Source organism: Sparus aurata, chromosome 22, assembly GCF_900880675.1.
Source record: "Sparus aurata chromosome 22, fSpaAur1.1, whole genome shotgun sequence".
NCBI lineage: Eukaryota > Metazoa > Chordata > Actinopteri > Spariformes > Sparidae > Sparus > Sparus aurata.
The window spans coordinates 26,506,096-26,527,818 of record NC_044208.1 but is presented as its reverse complement, the minus strand read 5'-3'; the positions used below and the strand labels follow the sequence as shown (position 1 = coordinate 26,527,818).

The 21,723-nt window shown below is 42.8% G+C and overlaps 1 protein-coding gene across 7 annotated transcripts; it reads left to right on the top strand.

Annotated features, from left to right (window-relative positions):
- The first annotated feature begins 5,082 nt into the window (after positions 1–5,082).
- On the top strand, positions 5,083–21,702 carry agbl5 (AGBL carboxypeptidase 5). 7 transcript variants are annotated; one of them, XM_030404346.1, is made up of 17 exons: positions 5,083–5,372; positions 6,618–6,931; positions 7,019–7,190; positions 7,307–7,473; positions 7,603–7,780; positions 7,923–8,101; positions 9,248–9,785; positions 10,019–10,188; positions 10,316–10,451; positions 10,593–10,810; positions 10,923–11,125; positions 13,746–13,922; positions 17,389–17,531; positions 17,664–17,716; positions 17,860–18,053; positions 18,749–18,882; positions 19,285–21,702. In XM_030404346.1, the coding sequence occupies exons 2-17, from the start codon at positions 6,717–6,719 to the stop codon at positions 19,360–19,362; spliced, it is 2,955 nt and encodes a 984-aa protein (XP_030260206.1). In that variant the 5' UTR covers positions 5,083–5,372; positions 6,618–6,716; the 3' UTR covers positions 19,363–21,702. The 7 variants fall into 7 exon arrangements, 6 of the variants coding, with proteins under 6 accessions (XP_030260206.1, XP_030260205.1, XP_030260207.1 ...); XM_030404345.1 differs by having other exon boundaries at positions 5,084–5,372; positions 6,645–6,931; XM_030404347.1 differs by lacking the exon at positions 13,746–13,922 and having other exon boundaries at positions 5,085–5,372; positions 6,645–6,931.
- The last annotated feature ends 21 nt before the right edge of the window (positions 21,703–21,723 follow it).

Below are 21,723 nucleotides of genomic sequence, written 5' to 3'. Positions count from 1 at the left end.
ATGGAACAGGAGCATCTTTAAGAGTATAACAGAACATCTTCAGAGAGAGTTTATAACACCGGGTCAAGTTTGACCTTCTTGGTCAGCGGCTCAGACTCAGAAGTGCTGCTGTCGAGGACTCAGCCGAGCAGGTTTTCTTCAGTCCCTGGAGCCGCTTCTTCATTCACTTTGGACTTCTTTGGTGAAGTTTCTGAATAAAGTGAAAGAGTTCTCGTGGTGTCCTGTGGAATTGTGGACGCCGATTCCTGCAGAGAACAAGGAAAATGTTATTTTATTGAAACAATTTGAGCGAGAGCTGGTCCGTGAAATTGATTCGCATCTTACCACAAGTGCCAGGCATCTTACAAGAAGTCGGAAAGCAGGAAATCTGCTCATGTAACTTAGCAAAAAAGTTAGATGAGAAGATCGATACCACTCTCGTGCAGCAGCCGGTTAGCTTAGCTTAGCACAAAGACTGGAAAACAAACTCAACAGAAAGCACAGCTCTGTCTAAATGTAATCTGTAACATAAGTGTGTAAAAATGTCTTGCTTTGGTTTTACAGTGGAGTTATGTGCCCGACGATTTGTTGGTCGGGCTCAGTCACTTCCTGGAGTCTTGTCATCACCGTGAGGTTGCCAGGTGTTCACTGGAGACTCCAGGAAGTAACTGTGCCCGGCCAAGAAACAGTCCAGCTCATAAACCCCCATAAAACTCCAACTTCTACTTGTTTTACACACTGGTTTTTGTTACGGAGGAAACAAATGAGGTGAAACGAGACGTAATGAGCTAAGCTAACATCAAACAGACATCAGAAACTATTTGAACTACTAATAATTTCATCACCACAGCATGGAATAGTTTGGTATACCATGTCAGCTTTGAACATCTTGGCAGACATCTCAGAGTCCGACCCGCCTTTTCTCTCTTAGCGGCTGGCCATTTGGACTGAACTTACTTTGCAGGCAGTAAGGTCAAAGGTCAGGTCCATGTTCACTGGGATAGTGAAGGACTGTGGGTTCACGTGGACCGGAGAATTGTGCTCCCGTCTCTCCACATTCCCCACCAGGAGTCTGATTTTAGATTCCACCGGGCCGACCCTGAAGGAGTGAACAAAACACAATTTTCAGAGAATCTAATATTCAAACTGTCTACTCCCTCGAAGAGAACCACAGGCATTAATAAGAAGTGTTCTCACCGAAAGACGTAAGATCGTCTGCTTAAACGTCTAACTTCATTCTGGTTTTACTTAAATTTGGCTTTTGCTATTGCTTACCGATCAAATTTAATGATTGATTTACTGGAACAAGAAGAAGAAGCCCAGCTTGTTGGAGTTAACGTTACATCCTGAAGGGAAATAAGAAGATGAGGAAAAGCACTAAGACCTCCAGTTCACAGTGTTTTAATAATGTCCTGCTCTAATTTACTTTAGCCTCCTTCCAATAGAGTTCATAATTATTCAAATATACCTCTGTAGTATAATATACATATACAGCATACAGGAAATACTGAATATGAACATAATGTTGTTTACCTTAGTTTCATTCCACATCGCTACTGGTTTACTGTTGCTATAAAAATGATGTAAAATTGGGGGGAAATGACTACAAACATGTGTTGAAGCATATTAGATAATAACACAAATCCACGAGTCTGTCTCGCAGAGATATACACCTCTCATACAGGAGACCCACAAGACACCCAGGAGATGTCCTGAGCTCCTGCGATGAGTGATCAGTTTCATTTCAGCTTGAATACACTCAGAGGCGATGTGCCTGAGCGCCGTGTGGTGTGAGATGACTCTGCGTAGACACCTTTGTGAGACAGGGCGTTAGCTATACGGCTAAGTAAACCTGTGCATTGTTTATTTCTGCAAAAATAGTGAGTGGGCTTTGGTTGCCTGGTAGCAAGACAAACAAAATATCCATGGCAACATGAGACATTAAAGCACGTGAGCCACGGTAAAGAAAAAAAAACACAATGTCAGCGTCCAAAATCACTTCATACAGATTAAACACTCAATACTGTGAGTTTTACATTGAGAGAGTGTTTATTTTTTTAGCAAAATAAGTAGCACACATGCTCTGGACACTGATGCAAACATTTTACACTTAGAGGAAACCATATACAATTTCAGGAAGTGAATATAGTGCACTCGATAGCAAATAGGGAACGATGAACTCGATTCAGATGAAGTCACTGACATGTAGTCCTGTTTTACAATGAAGGCAGACACAGGACAGTCAGGTATTGTTGTGTAAATGTGTAACTATCGTATGAAAGTCTCCTCAGTTATTAACATGCTCAATCATACGGTCTCTGAACAACTTGAGCTTAACTATCTGCGTGTGTTTGACTCACTTTTGGCCGGAAGCTTGATGACTCTCCTCTGTGACTCTGTAGCTAAAAAAAAAAAAAAAAACAGAATAAGAAAGATTAAGATAGAAAGTTACAGCAAAAAAGGTTCAACTACAAACACACAATATCATTCCTGCTGAGCTGTCAGGTAGTAATACTGCAGTCGTGCTCACCATTGAGACGCCTGACGCAGCGTTTTGTCCAGATCCTCTAACAAACTGTCATTGAGAAGATTCAGACGGTCTTCTGAGCCAACGGGGCAAAGACCGAGTTAATATAGAAAAACAACAGGCGCACATAAACACAATGAAGACAAACAAAGCTGTAACAGAACAGTTGTTACTTTTTTCTCCCGTCCCGAGTACCTCAATCCTGTCAAAGGTCATCTCGGTGACAGGGACGAACGTCTTTAATGGCCTGCAGACAACAATATGGTCACTTGTACCTGAGAGAAATGTCCTTTAACACGTACGATAGATAAATTATGAATGTCCAGGACTCCGGGTCCAACACGAAGCGCGTCAAAATCAGCACCTGTCACAACAGCACAGATTTAAATGAGATATTTCAGTTTTTAATTATGCTCTGAACACCATCTCCATCATGAACTTTTGTTTTATAACTGTGTCAGTCATATGGGCAGAGATTGCCAGAAACAATATGCAGGCCAAAAGCAAACAAACAAACAAACAAACAAACAATGACTGAAGTCCAACACGCAAACAATTTGACTTACATTTTTTTTTTTTTTTTGAGCTACTGCTTTGAAATTGTTGAAGCTGGACTTGGAAAAGTTCTTTTCTTCTTATCTCAAAAAGATAAAAACCTTTTGTCTTCTCAAGATAATTAAGCCGTTATGAGATAATTAAGTCCCCGTGGATGCTACGGAAAGCCAAGAGTGGCCTCCATACAGTTATCATTTTCCTTTATGGTAAATCCAGCAGTTCAGCCAACAGACAGAACAATCGCGTCGATGATGCTGCTCCATTTAAAACCTCTGAAACGGCTATTTACCTGAGCAAACTTGAAAACTGCAGCTATGCTCGAAAATATAAATGCTTTGTGACGGAGCAACATTCCCGTTGGCATTTCACACACACACAAAAAAAGATTGAACATGGCATTTCAAAATACAAACTGCCAAAATACACATATAAATAATAAAAAGAAAGGGTGCAATGTTTCACCAACCCAAAAAGGTGCCAACTCACAGAATTGTTCTCGTTCCTTCCGGCTGGATCAGCGATGCTTCTCCCAGACAACAAGGGAATGTGGAGAATCTGGCAAAGGACCACCGTTTTTTTTTCTTTGTTGGTTTTGAAATGAAGAAGATCAGGAATGCACAAATGCTTCTGTGTTTTTGAAAATGTGGGACTTGAAGATATTCAAACCTGTTATACACTTGGATTCACCGGTGAACAGACACAGGCACAAGATTAACAAATCTGTGGTAGGATTGTGATTTTGAGATTAGTTTCCCCTCAAACTAACTAGCGTTGTCAATACATGAAATCAAAGTAGGCATTTCTATGACCGCTGATGTAGAGGTTGCATCAACACCTGTAATTGTTTCTGTAATAATCCCAACTCAACCTCAGGATCTCTGTACTATGATGATGCACAATATATTGGCTATTGGCTTTCTGCTAAACATGCCTAACAATTCGAAGGCTCCTCCAAATGCACCCCACAAACGAGGCCCTCTTTTTGGAGGATGCACTGCTACTATCCTTGGCGGCCTCCCATATCCCAAGATTCTTTGCACGCCCGAAAAAGAAGAAAGAAAGAAAAAAAATGGTGACATCGCGTGGCGTAGGTCGTCACTTTCACGGGCCCGGGCGTGACGTAAGGGCGGGAACATCTGGTGATGCAACCATGAAATGTTCCGAAGGCTAAACCATCGCATTTAGCAACAGGTGACGTGGCATTCGAAGATCTCTCCGAAGGACTCGCCTTCGAAGGTTGTAAAAGCCGAGTCCTTTGAAGGATGCAGCCCCTGAATTGGGACACAGCCAATGTGAATACCAACCTGCTCATACTGATCATGTGACAGTTCACCTACCTGTATGTCATGTGGTCATCTTGATCAATTATGTTGCTGCTCACCTGTCTTCATTCTCATATGACTAGACCAATCATGTTGTAATTGCTCGGTGATACTGATCATGGGATCGTCTGCTACCCTATAAATATAAGAGCCCAAACGTGGCCATGATGAAGGCCTTAGTGACTGAAATGCATAGGCATGTTTCTTAATATTGTTGTGATTCAACAGCCATTATTAATTTAAGGTTTTTAAACTCATGACTCTGACTTTTTTCTACGATATTGGCTTCTGCATTCTGTCGTCGGCTGTCGCAAATAGTTTTGCAAAGATTTGTAGTGTGATCTGTTCCTGAAGAACAAATTCTCAGGGAGCCAATGTGCAGGAATGCTTTAAATAGTGACTTTTCAGGTTCATAGTCCACTTTGTCAACTCTGCCTCAGTTACTCTGTGATTTCATCATGCTGACGGCTTAAATGAGACGTGAACAGGTCCAGGATCAGAAAAAAAAGCATGTCACTAAAAAATTCATTGTACATTTTTGAAATGTATTTTCTGTTAAGGCTTTTTTTTATTTATTTATTTAATTTCCTTTTTCCTGTAGTTGGTTGTTTAATTGCTTTTGCTCATTTGTTTTCTGCAACATTGGGGTATTTTTGCTCTGCAGGGCCACCATAGAAGTCCAAATAACGTCATAATATGACACTGTTGGTCCTAGATTAGTGTAAAATGGTGTCTGAGTGACTGCAACTATTGATCTGATCACCTTCCATTGGTAAAAATCGTTGAAAGACGTGTTTTGATACGACACCTCTGACCAGAAGGAGTCCGTGAACATACCTCCCTGCTAACGTTACTTGTTGCCGAGACAACGAAAATTCCAGTCAGTCTTCGATTCTACAGAGAGACCTGAACGCAGCACGCAGAGGGATGAATTGAGGGTCTGAGAAGGACGATGAAAACAAAAATGGACATCGATGGAAAATAGCCGAGTAAGACTTGAAAACGCATTTTATCGTGTCAGAGCACTGACGGCGGTTAATGTGTTGACAATGCGACGACGAAAATCCGTGAATTAGCCAGAACGACTTCCGTTTTCGAGCGACGACTGCTAGCATCGTTAGCTAACTTTAGCCTCGGTAGCTTAAAGAAAACGGATGCTAGCCATATTTAACATTAACGGTAAGACAGTGAGTTAGCTTAGACTGGGAGGATTGTAAACACCAGCGAGCATTTGCCGGCATAAATGGTTTAAAAAGGAAAACGTCTTGTGAAGCGACTGTATCGCTAGCCACCCGTTAGTTCACTCCCCCTTACTACGAGCTAATATCTCGGTCAGCTGTCGTTGTTATTGCTTTGACACTGACATCAAACAGCAGCCATTATTTCATCTGGCAGGACTCAGGTGCATTCATGTTGTCTTTATTGCCAAGCCAGCAACCGTGGAACAATGTGTCTGCGCCACTGACACAGTGCACACGGGAATGTAGTTTGTAATGGGGTTGTAACTAGAAATTACTGTATATAGTTTGGTTGTATTTTCCCTTCTGGCCTCAAGTTGTCGCTGTCATGTGTTGATTTGCATCCAAGCTGCCTAAAAGAAACCTATTATCATATCTTGACTAGTGAGACTGAGGTTGTTTATGTGTGGAGCCACCCATGAAAGATGTCTGCAGATCAGTTTTGACTGTTTTAAGTATGTCATAATTACAATAAAGATGTATTTGATACCTGAGAGGTTCAAATAGATTTGTTTCTGGTATGAAAACAAAGAGATGACTTAAAATGTAAGGTAGTACAACAAAAAAGGAGTGATTAACATTTAAGTAGTCATTCAATTTGAGCTTTTTGGTCCATTTTGATATATTTATTATGACTAAACATGCAGTATCTTCTTTGAGCTTTCCAGTAAAAAAAAACGGTGACTAAATAAATGATGACACCCTCTTTGGAGAGCAGTGAGCAAGCAGGGAATTTGTTGTTTGGTCAGGGTCATCCATTTTTATATGTAGCAGGCAGGCACACAGTAGGTCATTGCTGAGAGAGGCATATAGTTTTTGTCTGTTTACAAGCTTCAGCAGCTTGCACAGGATTGTATGAGCTGCAGTTTCAGCCTCAGAACCAGCCTCTGATGAAGCATCTTTGAGTTGAGTTTGTTGGATCCACATATCAGACTTAATTTAGTTGATTTAATGTTCTGCCTGAAGTAAACCTCTTTCTTCCTTTTTTCATCTCAGTGTTGTAATTGTCTGATTTCATAACAGCCTGTCTATGTCGGACCTCTGACTGGCATATCGTGAAGAACGTGAGGGGAGAAAAGGCCGGGGTTCAGAACCATGGAGGTTCGCTTTGGTAATATTGTGTTCAGCTCCAAGTTCGACTCAGGGAACCTGGCACGTGTGGAGAAGGTGGAGAAGGGCAGCTCCAGCCCTGCGACCGATGTAGCTCCCAGTGGGACGGGCCTCTCCGGGTCGACCCTGAGCCCTGACTATGAGTTCAATGTGTGGACACAGCCAGACTGCGGCGGCACAGAACACGAGAATGGCAACAGGTACATAAAACTTGTTTGCTTGCTTCACACTGCTCTCTCACTGAGATACATCTCTTATCACGTGCCTAATAATATTTTCTGTTTCAGATCATGGTTTTACTTCAGTGTACGAGGTGCAGCACCTGGGAAGTTACTGAAGATCAATGTGATGAACATGAACAACCAGAGGAAGCTCTACAGCCAGGGCATGGCTCCTCTCGTACGCACTTTACCTGGCAAGAACCGGTGGGAAAGGATCCGTGACAGACCCACATCTGAGGTATATACTGTACACGTCCTCTGAGGTTGTCAGGTAGAGGAGCCAGTGAGGCGGACTGCTGTCACTCCTGACAGCTATTATTATCCTTCTAATAATATGTCTCTTCCTCTTTCCAGATTGTAGATAACCAGTTCATCCTCTCATTCACTCACCGGCTGCTGGAGGTGCGAGGGGCGACCACCTACTTCTCCTTCTGCTACCCGTTCTCTTACAATGAGTGCCAGGAGATGCTGCAGCAGTTAGACAAGAATTTCCCCAATACCGCTCAGCTCAGTCCGAGCAGGTAAAACACAACACAAACACAAAAACACGTGATATCAGCTGATTTCTTTTTCTCTGCCCCTCTATTTTGTACAGTTTCTGACTTTCTCTTTTTCTTTCTCTCTCCATCCTCGACTGCTCTCACCATCAGTACACTGGATACTGTGTATTATCACAGGGAGTTGTTGTGCAACTCTCTAGATGGCAACAGGGTGGACCTGCTCACTGTGACCAACTGCAGCGGGATGCAAGAGGAGAGGGAACCACGTCTGCCGAAGCTGTTTCCTGACACCAACACTCCAAGAGCACACCGCTTCCCTGGCAAAAGGGTAACACCCATTAACACAGAAACATAGAATCAGTATTTTCTTTGGGAACTTAACACCTTTAATGGCTCTATTGACAACACTTACATAAAATCACTCCAAGTCCAAACAGTGATGCTGACCCTCAGCCATCGTGTGTTTGCAGGTGTTTTTTCTCAGCAGCCGAGTGCACCCCGGGGAGACTCCCTCATCCTTTGTGTTTAATGGTTTCCTCAACTTTATCCTAAGAAGAGACGACCCTCGTGCTCATGCGCTTCGAAACATGTTTGTCTTCAAGCTCATTCCAATGCTCAACCCAGACGGGGTTGTTCGTGGGCACTACAGGTAACATCTGCACATGTAGCCACATGCACCTTTCCCACAACAAGTGTGAACATTTGTTGGCTCAGTGAGTGGCACAGTTTACTCTCCGGTCCTGATTACATGGATTGCATGACTTTATGCAAATAGTTGATGTGTTCTTTTCATATGAAAGAGTTTTTTTTTCTCCAGTTATGTGTTTTTGAAAGGTTTTATAAAAAGGCATTCTCATACTGCACTGATCACTTTTTCTAACCATTTAATTTGCTGGTTGTTTTTTCTTTGGTGAAGAACATTTTAGTTTTTTGTCTTTACGTAAGTGTCAACAGTGAGTCAGGCACACCTGTAGCTGCTTGATTTAGTCACTGATTACAGCTAAAGGGCAAAACAATGTTGTCATCCTGTCTAGCACTGTCCCTACATGTTTTAGGTTTTGGATATATTAGTTGGTGGTTTAACTTCGGAGTTTCGAGGATCCTTTGGTTCCTTTTGCTGTATGTCATTGATGAGTTGAGTTGATCAGTAGTGTTGTTTTTTCTTTAAACAGACTCTGTCTTCCTGCACTGTAAACAACTTGGTTGCCGTTATTATTCGATTTTTCAAGGTAGTGCTTGTAGCATTCGTAGTGCTTTGGCATTCGAGGACAGGCTGTAGTGAGAAAACACAGAAGGAATCAACTTCTTCAAAGCCTCTACTCCAATAATGGAAACTGGTGCTCTCATGTACATGAAGACATCAGGTATATCACAAAGCCAGCTGTAACCCAGTTACTTGAATTCATTTAAACACAGTGCTGGCCAGGTAAAGGTGAGAGGAGCCAGGTCAGATTTCACATGCTGACCCTTTCAGCAGGTACAGGTTAAACCAGCATCACAGGTTTAAACCAGCATCTCAGACAATGATGTATTGGGGGTATCAGTAACAGTGACACTTCCTGGCAGAGTGTCAGTGAATGCTTCTTCTTCTGATTGTCAGGAACATGTGCATCTTTATCTTCTCCTTATCTGAAATAAAAAAATCACATAGTAACTGTGAGAAAATAGCCATTAAATGTAGCTAAATGCAGCACATGACAGTGAGTTCAAAACCCTATTGCAGTGCAGAATTGTACAGTAATGATGTTGCTGTTTTTAATGTAATAATATCCCGTCTCTTTTTGTCTTTTCACAGGACTGATTCCAGGGGTGTGAACCTGAACAGGCAATATCTAAACCCCAGCCCTGAGCTGCACCCTTCCATCTATGGAGCCAAATCACTGTTGCTCTACCACCACACACACAACCGCGTTCACAATCCTCAGTCCAGCACTCACTGTAACAGCTCCTCACACACACAGACCACTCCCCTTAACACCAAACCCACCAATCAGCATCCGTCTCCCCCTTTCACTGCCCTTGAAGTCAGCCTGAACCAACGAAATGCAGAGAAGGACGCAATTCCAGAAGTGCCAGATGTTCCCATGGTGACGGAGGAAAATGTCTGGGTCAGCCCAGAGATGGGGAAGGGGGAGCAGAACAGATCATCCAGCTCCTCAGAGAGCGTAGCTCCTGTTACTGTAGAAGTAACTGTACCTCAGGTGGAGGAACCGGAACAGGAATCAATTCCACCACAAGAGGGAGGTGTGGCGTATTATGTGGACTTACATGGCCACGCCTCCAAACGGGGCTGCTTCATGTATGGAAATAACCTTCGTGATGAGAGCCAGCAGGTAAGAGTTATTAACTTTACTCAGCCTCCTGTTGTAGCATTTTTGGAAAATTGTCAGATAACATTCAGTTATCATAAGAGATGTTCCAGTACTATTTTTTCCTTCCCGGTGTTTTGAATCGTGGCCTTGACAAATGAGTTTATCCTCATATGGCAGCAAGTGCACATAGGGTACCATCTCTTTATTTTAAATGTACATCTAAGCTCCTGCAACACTTCCACCTCTCTGTGCAGGTAGAGAACATGCTGTATCCGAGGCTTATCGCTGTGAACTCTGCCCACTTTGATTTCCTGGGCTGCAACTTCTCGGAGAAAAACATGTACGCACGAGACAAGAGAGACGGCCAGTCTAAAGAAGGCAGCGGGCGGGTGGCCATTCACAAGGCCATCGGGCTGCTTCACAGGTCAGATTTCAATGGATTTACAAGCAGCGCAAATAGCACATAGCCAAACCCATTTTGAAGACTTTTGTTATTAATTAAGCTGTAAATGTATATTTTTAACGTGTCCCTTTTATTGGCCCCCCACCAGCTACACCTTGGAGTGCAACTACAACACAGGAAAAACTATGAACACCATCCCACCTGCTTGTCATGACAATGGACGGGCAACCCCACCACCACCTCCATCATTCCCTCCAAAATACACTCCAGAAATATTTGAACAGGTCGGAAAACAGTTTTTTTTTTCCTTTGTGGGTTATGCTAGTGTTTGTTGCACATTTTGAGTATATAAACAAACTGCAAAACCAAATGTACCTTGAAAGTTAAAGCAATTCTGAAGTAATCAAGTATATGTTGTGCATCAGGTTGGGCGTGCGGTGGCTGTCTCAGCCCTGGATATGGCCGAGTGTAACCCCTGGCCACGGCTCGTGCTGTCTGAGCACAGCTGCCTGACCAACCTTCGAGCTTGGATCCTCAAGCATGTCCGCAACACCAAAGGCCTGAACTCACACATCAACGCTCATCCTCCATTAAGAATACACCACAATGGCAGCAAAGCTTCACCACCGAAGAGCTTCAATAGGTGAGTTTACTCACATCTGATTTGTTTTCAACTCAAAGAAACTTCAGTTTGCTCCGTCTCTTTGTCAAATATACTTGGATCATAATTTTTTTACATTTGTCTTTCCGAGCAGCTCTCTGTCCGGCTCAGCGTCGGAGAACACCCTCAGTCGTGTTCGCTGCAACAGCCACAGCAGCAGCAGCCAGACGCCCTCCCCAAAGATGCACAACTCCCCAAGCTTTACTTTCGGCTGCCCCCCATCCCGAAGTCACGCACAGAACAACAGCACGCACGCCGGCGGACGTGGAGGCAACAAGACACTTGGACCAGTCAGAGGTAAGCTGATCTCTCAACCATCTGCTTGTGTCGCTGGCTGGCATTTTCTATCAGCTCTTCATGGGTGTACCTCAGCTCTGTTTGTCTTCTCTTCTCTCATACTTGGTACCATCCTCTCTCTCTGCTCTTGGGGTTGTTAAGAGTGGCTAATGGATGGTGGATGTGTCTGTAGCCCTTTTCACACAAAGGTTCCACATTATGACCACAACGAAGGCTCGCCTTTATGCTGCCTAAGATGGTACATGTAGTGCTTTGGCATAATGCCGCTCCAATGTGTCATTTCATACAACATGTCGGTGTTGCAGACCCCAAAGAGGCATGTCATAAAGTTGAGAACTGTTTTTTTCCCCAAGGTGTTCCACCTATAAATATAAACATGTAACCGCAAACTGTTTATAATCATATGGATGCTGTTTTAATGTGTTGTGATTGAGATCCTGACCCACCATGCATCATGGAAAGGGGCAAAGATACTTTTTTATCACATACTCGCCATTAGTAAATAGCAGCGGACGCTGTCTGGCTCTCACTCGCGGGGAGGGATGTTGTTTTCTGGGGGGTAAAGTCTCAACACAAGTTGCCAAAGACAGTAACAGCAACAACACAATAGTGGAAGGTGACAAAGACATGGTGAGTTTAAGTTTTTTACCCTGAATAGCTTCACATGATCGCCGCCATTCAACTGTGGGAGCAGACACTTTCTGTGTCTCAATTCAGGGTCTGCATTTTCCGAAGGACCCGGCCTTTGCGGTCTTCGACGGCGAGTCCTTCTGAGAGACCTTGTTAACCGCATCAGCTGTTGTTAAATGGGACGGTCTAGCCTTTGGAGCATTTCCTGGTTGCGTCACCAGATGTTTTACCCTTACATCATGATTTCTGCTGTCCAGGCCCGCGAAATTCTTTTTTGGGCGCGCAAAGAATCTTGGGATATGTGAGGCCACGAAGGATAGTAGTGGTGCATCCTCCAAAAACGGGTAAAAGAAGGCCGCATTTGTGGGCTGCATTTGAAGGAGCCTTTGAATTGAGACAGCCTTCGCCGGGCATTGTGACGTAATTGGCCTTCAAATGCGTCCTTCGAAGGATGCAGACCCTGAATTGAGACACAGCAAATATTTTTGGGCAGAAATTTGACGAAGACAGACGGGATGACAGCTACCTTTTCACATATAAATGCTGTATTCTGGGGCGAATGGGGCTTGTGTGACAGCTGGCTTCAGGTTTATTGTGATAGCGATGTAAAACTGGTCGCAGATTTTTGGTCAGCCTGATTTTAGAAACAAAAGGATCCATGTCCCGGATGTCTGTGGCCTGGAACTGTCTGCATGACCCCTGCATGACCCCACCTGTTGCTAATGTGTGTGCATGCGTTTTGTCACCTCTGAAGATGAAGATGAAACCACGAGCCGTGTTCCTGAGCACTAAGACCAAAATCAATTACTTGGATCGATTACATCTTTTTTCAACTTAGATCCAAGTATTGCATATTTCCCATCATACACATTCTTATGGAGAGAGATACGTCTTTTAAAGTATTTGTAAAAGCATGAACCACGATCCACAAATATTCCAAGATTTACACATAAGTCTTTCTATCCTTTTACACAAAATCCCTTACTTGTGACTACTTGCCATTAAAAGGTATGTGCTATGGTTTGTAAAAAATCTGTCTTTTGTCAATACATCGTTTGTAATTTGTAGAAATACTTTGTGCGTGCATTTTTCATGAAATGTAGATTTTTAGACCTGCAATTCTGTGTGTGAAGTGTTGAATCTGCATTTTGTGGATGGAGCTATACACGCATTAATTCATTCTGAAGATGATGTAATTTTGAGAAATTTGTTTCGCCTTTCTACGATCCACACACACACAGCTCCTGATCCACACGTGTGCCCCCCAACCCCCCACCCCATCGCCACTAGGCGGCAGTGTTGTACTCTGGCTCTGCCTCGATGGCTCGAGTGCATCCAGGAAAAATCAGTGAACCTGACTGACATTGACAACATAGCTGGACACGGAGAATTCCTCGCTGTGACTGCTTTAGTAAGTACAAATCATTTGGAAATGCCTTCCTTGCTTGACAGTGAGAATAAAACCAGTTTACATATTAAATTAGTTACTTTATAAGTGATTGCACATGCTGATTGCCCTCAAGCATTATATTGCAGGCCCAGATACCGGCTGAGGCGATCCAGTGGACCAAATTCAAACCTATTGGTACCCATTAGCCATTAAGACACCAACATGGGGGGCACACGTGTGGATCAGGTGAAAGGAATGTCTGAAAATGAAGTCATCAGCAAGAATGAGTGTGTATCGCTTGATCTACTTCACACACAGAGTATTAAGCACTAGTAAGTAATTTTACAAATCATGGCACATTCATTTAAATGGCAACTTACAAGTCATGGGTAAGGAATAATTTGTAAATCGTGGAACATTTGTGGATCATGACACATCTCTCTCTTCATACATTCTCACCAGTTTTCTCACTCAGAGCACCTGAACGTCGTTTGTCTCAGAACATGGCTCTAAAGTTTCAACAAGTAGCCACCTTGTGTTTTTGTGTGCACACAATCCTTGCACGTCTTTGAGCAGGTGTGTGTGTCTCCCTCTCCGTAGACCCTAAGCCTCAGGAGAAGAGACGCCCCCCCCACCACCGCTCCATCCTACGGTCTCCCAGCAACAGTCACGCTCCCTCCCGCCCCCCACTCTCACCCCCTTCCTCCTCGTCGTCCTCGTCTTCCTCAGTGTGTGCGGCGGGGACCTGTCCCCTCCCGGCCTCCGTCAGTATGACAGGTCTGTACTCCCTCCAGTCCCCCAGCCTCTCCACCTTGCTCCCCTCCCTGCAGGCTCTGCCCCGCCCCGGGCTGCTCTCCAAACTGAGTCCCCTGCTCCTTCAGGGCCTGCCGCCAGCCACCAGTGCTCCAGCTGGGCCCACCCAGGACTGAATCTAAACTAGCCTGTGAGAGGTTGGGCTTAGCTGTGTGTGTGTGTGTGTGTGTGTGTGTGTGTGTGTGTGTGTGTGTGTAGTGAGTGCAAGCTCTTAAAGTAGCTTGGAGTACCAGACAGGTGGTGTTGTATCAAGAGACTTGTCTTTACAGAAACAAGTACCTGCCTGGCACTTCATGTAGGTCAAATCCATTGACTGCATATAAAGATGGACAACGCGTATCAACTTCCTTTCTCTGTATGAAAATGAAGCCAAAATATCTCAGATATGGTGCTGCTATCTTGGGCCGGTGACGTCATTGGCACCAGAGTCGTGAGGGCAGTAGTCAGCAGGGCTCAGCTGTCCATCATGATGTCACTCCCACTATTTATAGCATCAGATTGCAGCCTAACTTTTAGGAAAATGAACTCCAAGATACACCAGTGTAAACCGCTGTTTGACGTGTACTTTGAGTTCTTAGTTTGACGTTATGACCGGTACTGCAGCCAGCCACAAGGTGGCGATCAAGATGATTTGGCTTCACTTTTGTTGTGTCATCCATCTTTATACACAGTCTGTGATTGTGCGTGTGTGTGTGAGAAACATCACTGGTGCTAGCTCTCCTATATTTGCCTCAAATATTATTGTTTTTCCTTCTGCACATATCTCTGTAACGACATGTATCTCCAGTATTGGCACCTTAGGATGGATAATTGAACACATCAGAGAGTCCAACTGTTCCTCAAATCTCAATTCTGACTGAAATGTGTTGACAAATGTTTTTGGGTGCCATTACTGACATTGAATCAAGCTTTGCTTCTGTTAATTCTTGTCGTGTTCTTTACTGAACGAAGCAGTTGACAGTTTAGTGTGTGAGTATAATAAGCAAACCAGAGACAGTTGTTTGGCTACATAATCTACATGGTTGACTAGGATGTCAGAATATACAGTATATGCATAATGCATTAATATATAAACGAGTATAATAATGGGTCACATTACAATAAATATGTCTCTTTTTCAGTCTGTACACAAGTAATAAGCTGAGAGGAATCTCCATGTTACTGTGCTGATGTGTGGGAAATGTCCCTTCTTCTTCTTCTTCCTCACAGTTACTGTTAAGTTTTAATGGAAGCTCGTCACGAACAGCTGCAGTATGATTTACATACTTTTATTTTGCCGTGTTGCACTTTAATTATTTTTAAATATTTGTTTTAGTTTTGAGAAATTACTTTTGTAGAGTTAGACTGAACACATCTGTAAAATCTTTTAAAGCACCTTCCTTTCTTTTATCGTTGTTTTCAATACGTTTTTGTTTTTTTTTTTTGTTTTTTTTAGCTCTGTGATGTTTATGTAAAACAGTGCAAGTTGCTCATGTAGTCACATTTGGAGTCTGTTCAGAGTCGGACCGAGCGCTGCGCAGACTACATTTAACTTCTAGTGATTGAAATTCCCGTTACAAAAAAGGACTGTGGTTTACTTTTTGTTTGTGAGGAAATGATTGATTTCTTTAATAGTTCTGTAACCTGTATCATTCCAGTGTCAGTCCAGTCCTGGTCTTGACATTATGATGTTCACAGTGTAGCCTACTGCCAGAAACCTCATGTGGACCATCGCTGACTAAATCCTTTAAGTTTCCTCGGGATAAAAAGGGTCGTGGAGGGTTTAAGGAGCTGTTCGCCACCAAGCAATATCGTATAAAAACACTTTGTTTGGTTCTGTGTTTGAGCATTTTGACTAAGTCAAAGCTGGCACGTGTTTATAATTTTCTAACAAGATACCAGTATTGATTATGGTGTAAATAAAGTGTAAAGTCTTTTTTAATTTAATGACATTTCATCAAACTGGTGAAGACTAAGCATCGATCATTATTTATTCAAGCACATTTGTGTGTTTCCTAGTGTAAATGAAACTTGGCAGGTTTGTAGTAGGCTGTCGATGGTCAAACGTAATATATTTTGTGGTTAGCAGAGGTGAGACATTTTTTTTTGGTTGTCTTGGTGTAAACGTTAGCCTCATAGATTAATTGTGGAATTATAATATTTCGTCTGTAATTCAGTTTCGTGTGCCGTCATCCGAGTACTTGATGAAGGCCCGTGTTTCAGGACCAGCCACTTTTTTTTTTAGATGCGGAGGTAGAGAGTGTGAGAAGAGGTTTTTATGAGCAGCAGATGAAGCAGATAATTAACGGATTAGATCGAAATAGGTTTCAGAAGGTCTGGCCTTGATTTTCTGTAGCTTTTTATTCTGTTCCAGTGCCGTGAGACTTTGTAGTTACAGTGTGCCTTCCTCTGGTGGCTGTTGTAAGCAGTAGGTGCAACAAAGAGAGAAAAAATATGGATCGTTCATTTATAATTAAGTGGCTTTGTGAGTATACAGGCCTAGAACAATGTATGGTTAAATGACCTATATATATATATACATATGTATGTAAAACCAGATCATGGTTTGACATTAAGTTAAAGGGGCATATTCGGGACTTTGGTCGACCTTTTCACAAAGGAAAAAGCAAGCAAATTAGAGCAAATACATAAAAAGATAACTAGTGTCAACTGCAAATGTGATGTTCATTTTGTGCTCCGGGGACATAAAAGTCTTACGTAACGCTCCTTTAATATCTATGATTTTCATGTAGCCTCTGCCCGCTGCATTCAGCACAGTGGGAGCGATGTATTACGAGCTTTCCACTTTAGATCAGTGCCCTGAAAAACTGGGAGAGTGTACTGTAGTCTTCTTCTGCTTTCTCACTGTGAACTTTGATGTCCAGTTTTCCTCGGTGGTTCCTGCCCTTAAGCTTTACACCTTCATCCAGAAAGACAAAAAAAAAAATACAAATAAAAGCTTTCGGCGGAAACACACTGTATGCATAGTCACATTCTCACTAGGTCTCTCTGCTTTATATTCCTTATGAGAACTGTGCCGTTTTCCTTTTAATGTGGTGCTGACCTTCTATACCGGACTACGGTTAAGTGTTTGTCTGTGCAACATCTTTACGAATATCACCTTTCTTGAATGTGCTGCTGTCTTTTACTGCCTCTCTGTTTAACCTCTGGAATAAAAACTAGCCCTTTGTGAAGCAACTACTGTGTGTGGGTCCTGTAATCTCTATCGCCTCTGTGTGTGTGTGTGTAATCTCTCCTTTTTTTCAGCTTCGATGTCGAATATAGTGGATCATACATGTCAAACCTCCCCTCTATTAGACTGGATATTTAAAGGATCTGTCGTAGGTATATTAGTACAGATCTTTTGTGAATGCAGGCCAGGTATATCTTCCTCATATGTAGGTTTCCACTCTCTGTTTCCTGTATTCATGTCCCTTCATCTGGTTAACAGGCCTCAGCTGCCCAGACTTTCAGGCTGGTGGATTCACTTCAGCGAGTTGGTCCAAAACGCCCTTCCCCATGCGTTCTGGTCGTGTGGGGAGAGGGTGCCGAGCTCTTACAATCACTCACCCCCCCGCAGAGGCACGCACAGAGGTTAGCTGACCCCTGCTGGCTCTTTCACAGAGAGCACATTCTCCTAATTCTTCTGTACAAGCAGTTTTTTTCTATAGTATATCCTATAAAGGTCATTATGAAGTGTCATTTCGATGTCTCCATCTGTCACAGGCTGCTAAAGACTCGGGGCCTGAACACATCCTCTCTTCCATCAAATTTAGCAAGTGAGTCCAGTCGTGTCTAAGTGTCTAAAGAGCGGCTTTTAAGTCGTAGAAGTCAAACAAGCGTTGCAGATCTCAAATGGAGTGAAACCCATATAGAAAAGTAAGCGATGACAAATATTAACCTGACTCTGTCGCCTGCCCAGGTGTGAGCTGCAGCCTCATACGAGCCGCATCCCCATCCGGAGGACGGGGTCGACTGAAACCCCTCCCGCACATGACAGTAAAACATCCCCCACCAGCATTAGCCCCGTCTCGCCCGGAGATAAAGACGAGTCAGCTACCATGAAGGTCTGGAAGCTGATTAGACCCGGCCTCCATCGACATCTGTCACTGTCAGGCATGTAGACCTACACATTGTGTCCTGATAGCTCTGTTTGGGCTGACAGGGAGTTACCTGACCAATGATTGTGTCAGTCAGTCCAGACAGACACAAGTTCAGCATCACCTTAAAAGGAAATTGTTTACTTCTTTTGAAAACAACAAATAATACAACTATTATGTCATCCTGCACTATTATGACACCTTTTAGCCTGAAATATCTCAACAACTAGTGAATGGGTTGTCACTGAATATGACACAGGCGCTCTCGCCCCCATCTGGATGACTCAAAATCTCTTTGGTGCTCCCTTAACTCATTTATTTAACCAAATACTGACTGAACTATTCACATTCCCCTCAGCTGTACTTTGCGTTCAGAGCTAATTATCAAGCAGAAACATCCTGACGCTCGGCGCTAACATGATAAACAACATGACACCTTCCAATCCTGTTAGCGTTGTTGCTTTGAGCATGACGCTGATGTTATTACTCAGCTGTGACAGCTATAACAACAATAATGCAGTTAGTGTAGTTTTAGAGAGGAAGTGAAATATCCAGTGACTGAATCTACAAAATCACCTGTCTGTGAAATGTTATGCAATTTCAAAACTGCCGCTCCCCACTTCTATATTTTAAGGACATTTTTGGATTTCATCTCTCAACAATAACATGCAGTATACAGCAAGTTAACACCACTTTTATTTCACTTCGCAGGCGTTTCGGCGAAAGAAGGTGCGCTTCAGTTGGCCTCTAAAGCACTGATGAAGAAGAGCACAGACAGGAGTCTCCACTACACCGGAAGTACGATTATAGAAACCGCACTTGAGACGGATGAATCTCTGAAACAGGTGATACACACACACACACACACACACTGTGTCGAATAGCATTAAAGGAAAAGTCCACCCAAAAATGAAAATTCAGTCATTATCTACTCTGATGAGAGATGAAGCTGATGAAGTTTCTAGCACTTTCTGAAAGCAAAAAACAACATTTGCACCTCTGAAAGGATTAGCGTTGCAGCTACAGCGAAGATTTTGGACTATTAGGAGGAAATAATGTCTTTCTAAATCAATGTGGGATCTTTTGGCTTCAGGAGAGTGTGCTGGACAAGCTGTAGCCATTTCGTGTTTTTATTGCTCAGCGGTTTTCATTTATGGGTGAACTTATCTGTGAATGTATATTGAGAGAGAAGCTGAATGAATCAGATCGGTAAGCTTTAAGAAGGCTGTATGATGTTCTGTTTTAAGGTTGAGGACGCTCCGGTCATCCCTCTGCCTGAGACAGTGACCCTGTGTGAGACAGTGACCCTGTGTGGAGAAGCTTAGGAACTACAAGGAAGCAGAGGTTTTATGTCTATACTGTTTGTTTTGTATTTGCTTACTGTGAGTGTAAATCATCATATTGTGATCAGAAGCATTCAAAACCAGGACGCATGTGGGGGCGTTACCACCACAGGAGGATTTATTTGGGATATCTTAACGTGCAATACAACATTTTTTAACATTATTTATTGGGACTGTGCAGAAGATGCATGGTGGTTTCAACCAGTACTGTAGACCTACTGTACTGTCGGAGCTGTCCAGAGCGACTGTCGGGCAGCTTGAGCTGGGTGAGGGTTAAGTGCCTTGCTCAATGAAACCACAGCAGTGGCTGAGGTAAGGGAGACGTACAAACTTAAATAGACTTGAAAATATCTGTTAACATTTCAGCTACTATCATTGCAACTAGCATATCTGTTTTTGTCGTTTTAATCCTATCCCGAAAAAACATGTTTAATGCACTCGGACCAACACTGTTACACACTGATAAGTATTTTCACAGTCAGCCTCTCACAGCAAAGCGTTGATTTTAACACAGACTGACAAGCACAGCAGCACCTTTAGATCCTCGTTATTTCCAGTGTGAGTTTAGATACAAATGTTTGAGTGAAGTGTGTATTTAATGTGATTATTCCAGATACTTTGCATATAGTGACTGTAAAAAGTATCCGTCCCTTTGGACTTTTATATATGACACTGATCAGCAGAGAGACTGAAATGTAAGACTGCACTGAGTTGAGTATTCAAACCCTTTATTAAAAGTCACTGCTCAAAAAAAACAAACACATTAATCACACATCAGATCTTGTTGCATTGATTATTCAAGTTTAAAATCTTTACTGCTGTGCATTGTATGATATGTCGAGAACAAAATTATGTCACAACGGTCAGTTGTAACTGAAATCATCTACCCAGTGAGGCCTGGGTTCAAAATCACACTGAAAATCATCAAGTAATCAAGTAAATAATATAAATCGCAGCCTGATTCAAATCACAGTGAGACTCAGTAGGGTGTATGGCCCCCACGTGCCCGTATGTATGTACTCCCGACAACGTCTGGGCATGCTCCTGATGAGTTGGCAGATGGTCCTCCCAGACCTTAACCAGGGCATCAGTGAGCTCCTGGATGGTCTGTGGTGGTACTTGGCAGCGTCAGATGCACAGATATGTAACGCCCCACAGGCGCTCAGTTGGATTTAGACCAGGGGAAGAGGAGGGCCCAGCCCCCCCTCGAGGACGTCAGGCCCTCATGCCACCCTCATTGAGTCTGTTGTGGTCAGAAACATGCACAACAGTAGCCTGCTGGAGGTCATTTTGTAGGTTGTTGGCAGTGCTCCTCCTCAGACAAAAGAGGAAATACCAGTCTGGCTGCCGGGTTGATTACAGCTCCGTCCAGCTCTCCTGGTCTCCCCTGTGCTCTCGAGACTGTGCTGTGCCATCCTGGAGGAGCTGGACTACTTGTGCCACCTGATTAGGCCGCAGGTGCCTCCTCACCCGACCAGTAGTGACATGGACACTATTGAAAAAATCAGTGATAAGGAAAGAGCAACTGTCTGTGGCAACTACATGCAAAACCATTCCATTTTAAGGGTCGTTGGATTTGCCTCTCCATTGCAACAAAAGTAGTTGAAATTGTGCTTCCTCAATGGACGGATAAATATCCTTAAAGTTTAACTAATTTAAGTGTTATACTGTGGGATTAAGTGTTAATTTTTTTGAGCAGTGTTTATTCACATTATCAAAAGTGAAGCCAGTTGTTTTAAGCATTTTAATGGAGAATGGAGATCTCATAAGTCATTTTAGGATAAATACTTAAACCTGGAGGGTCCAACTACTAGTTAAAAAGGGAAATAAAGACAAGATTATATAAAAAAAAAATATATATATATGAGCATATCAATTCCAAGGCTCTGAATGGCTGGAGTAAAGTAGATGTATTTTTAAAAAACATTGACAAACCTTACAGATATTTGGCTTAAATTGATGCCAAAGCTGCATCCAAGAAATAATTTTACTTTGATTTGAGTGTTAAGAGTCGAGAACTATACGTGGCTAAATACTCTTATACACACTATAACTGTATGAAACACACTTTCCCTGTCACATTCCTTTAAAGTGTTTTGCTCCACAGCACACCAATATGGAAACATATCCTTTATTACCATATATATTCATATGATATAGATATTTTGTGTAATGAAAACTGTTACAGGAGTTGTTTTTTAAACTGTACTCAGTATACCCAGTACCTGACTTTTACCAAATTAATTATACTGTGACTGGTATGATACTGTGTTGGAACTTGAAACAAACTTGAACTATGAATAAATGAGCTTGAAAACAAAACACATTTTTGCTTTTTTGCAG

Excerpts from the sequence above, each read along its gene's own strand:
- agbl5 (XM_030404346.1), top strand. The coding sequence starts at position 6,717 with ATGGAGGTTCGCTTTGGTAATATTGTGTTCAGCTCCAAGTTCGACTCA. Across the intron at positions 10,189-10,315 it reads GCCATCGGGCTGCTTCACAG|CTACACCTTGGAGTGCAACT; the intron begins GTCAGATTTCAA and ends GCCCCCCACCAG. Across the intron at positions 18,883-19,284 it reads CGGATGAATCTCTGAAACAG|GTTGAGGACGCTCCGGTCAT; the intron begins GTGATACACACA and ends TTCTGTTTTAAG.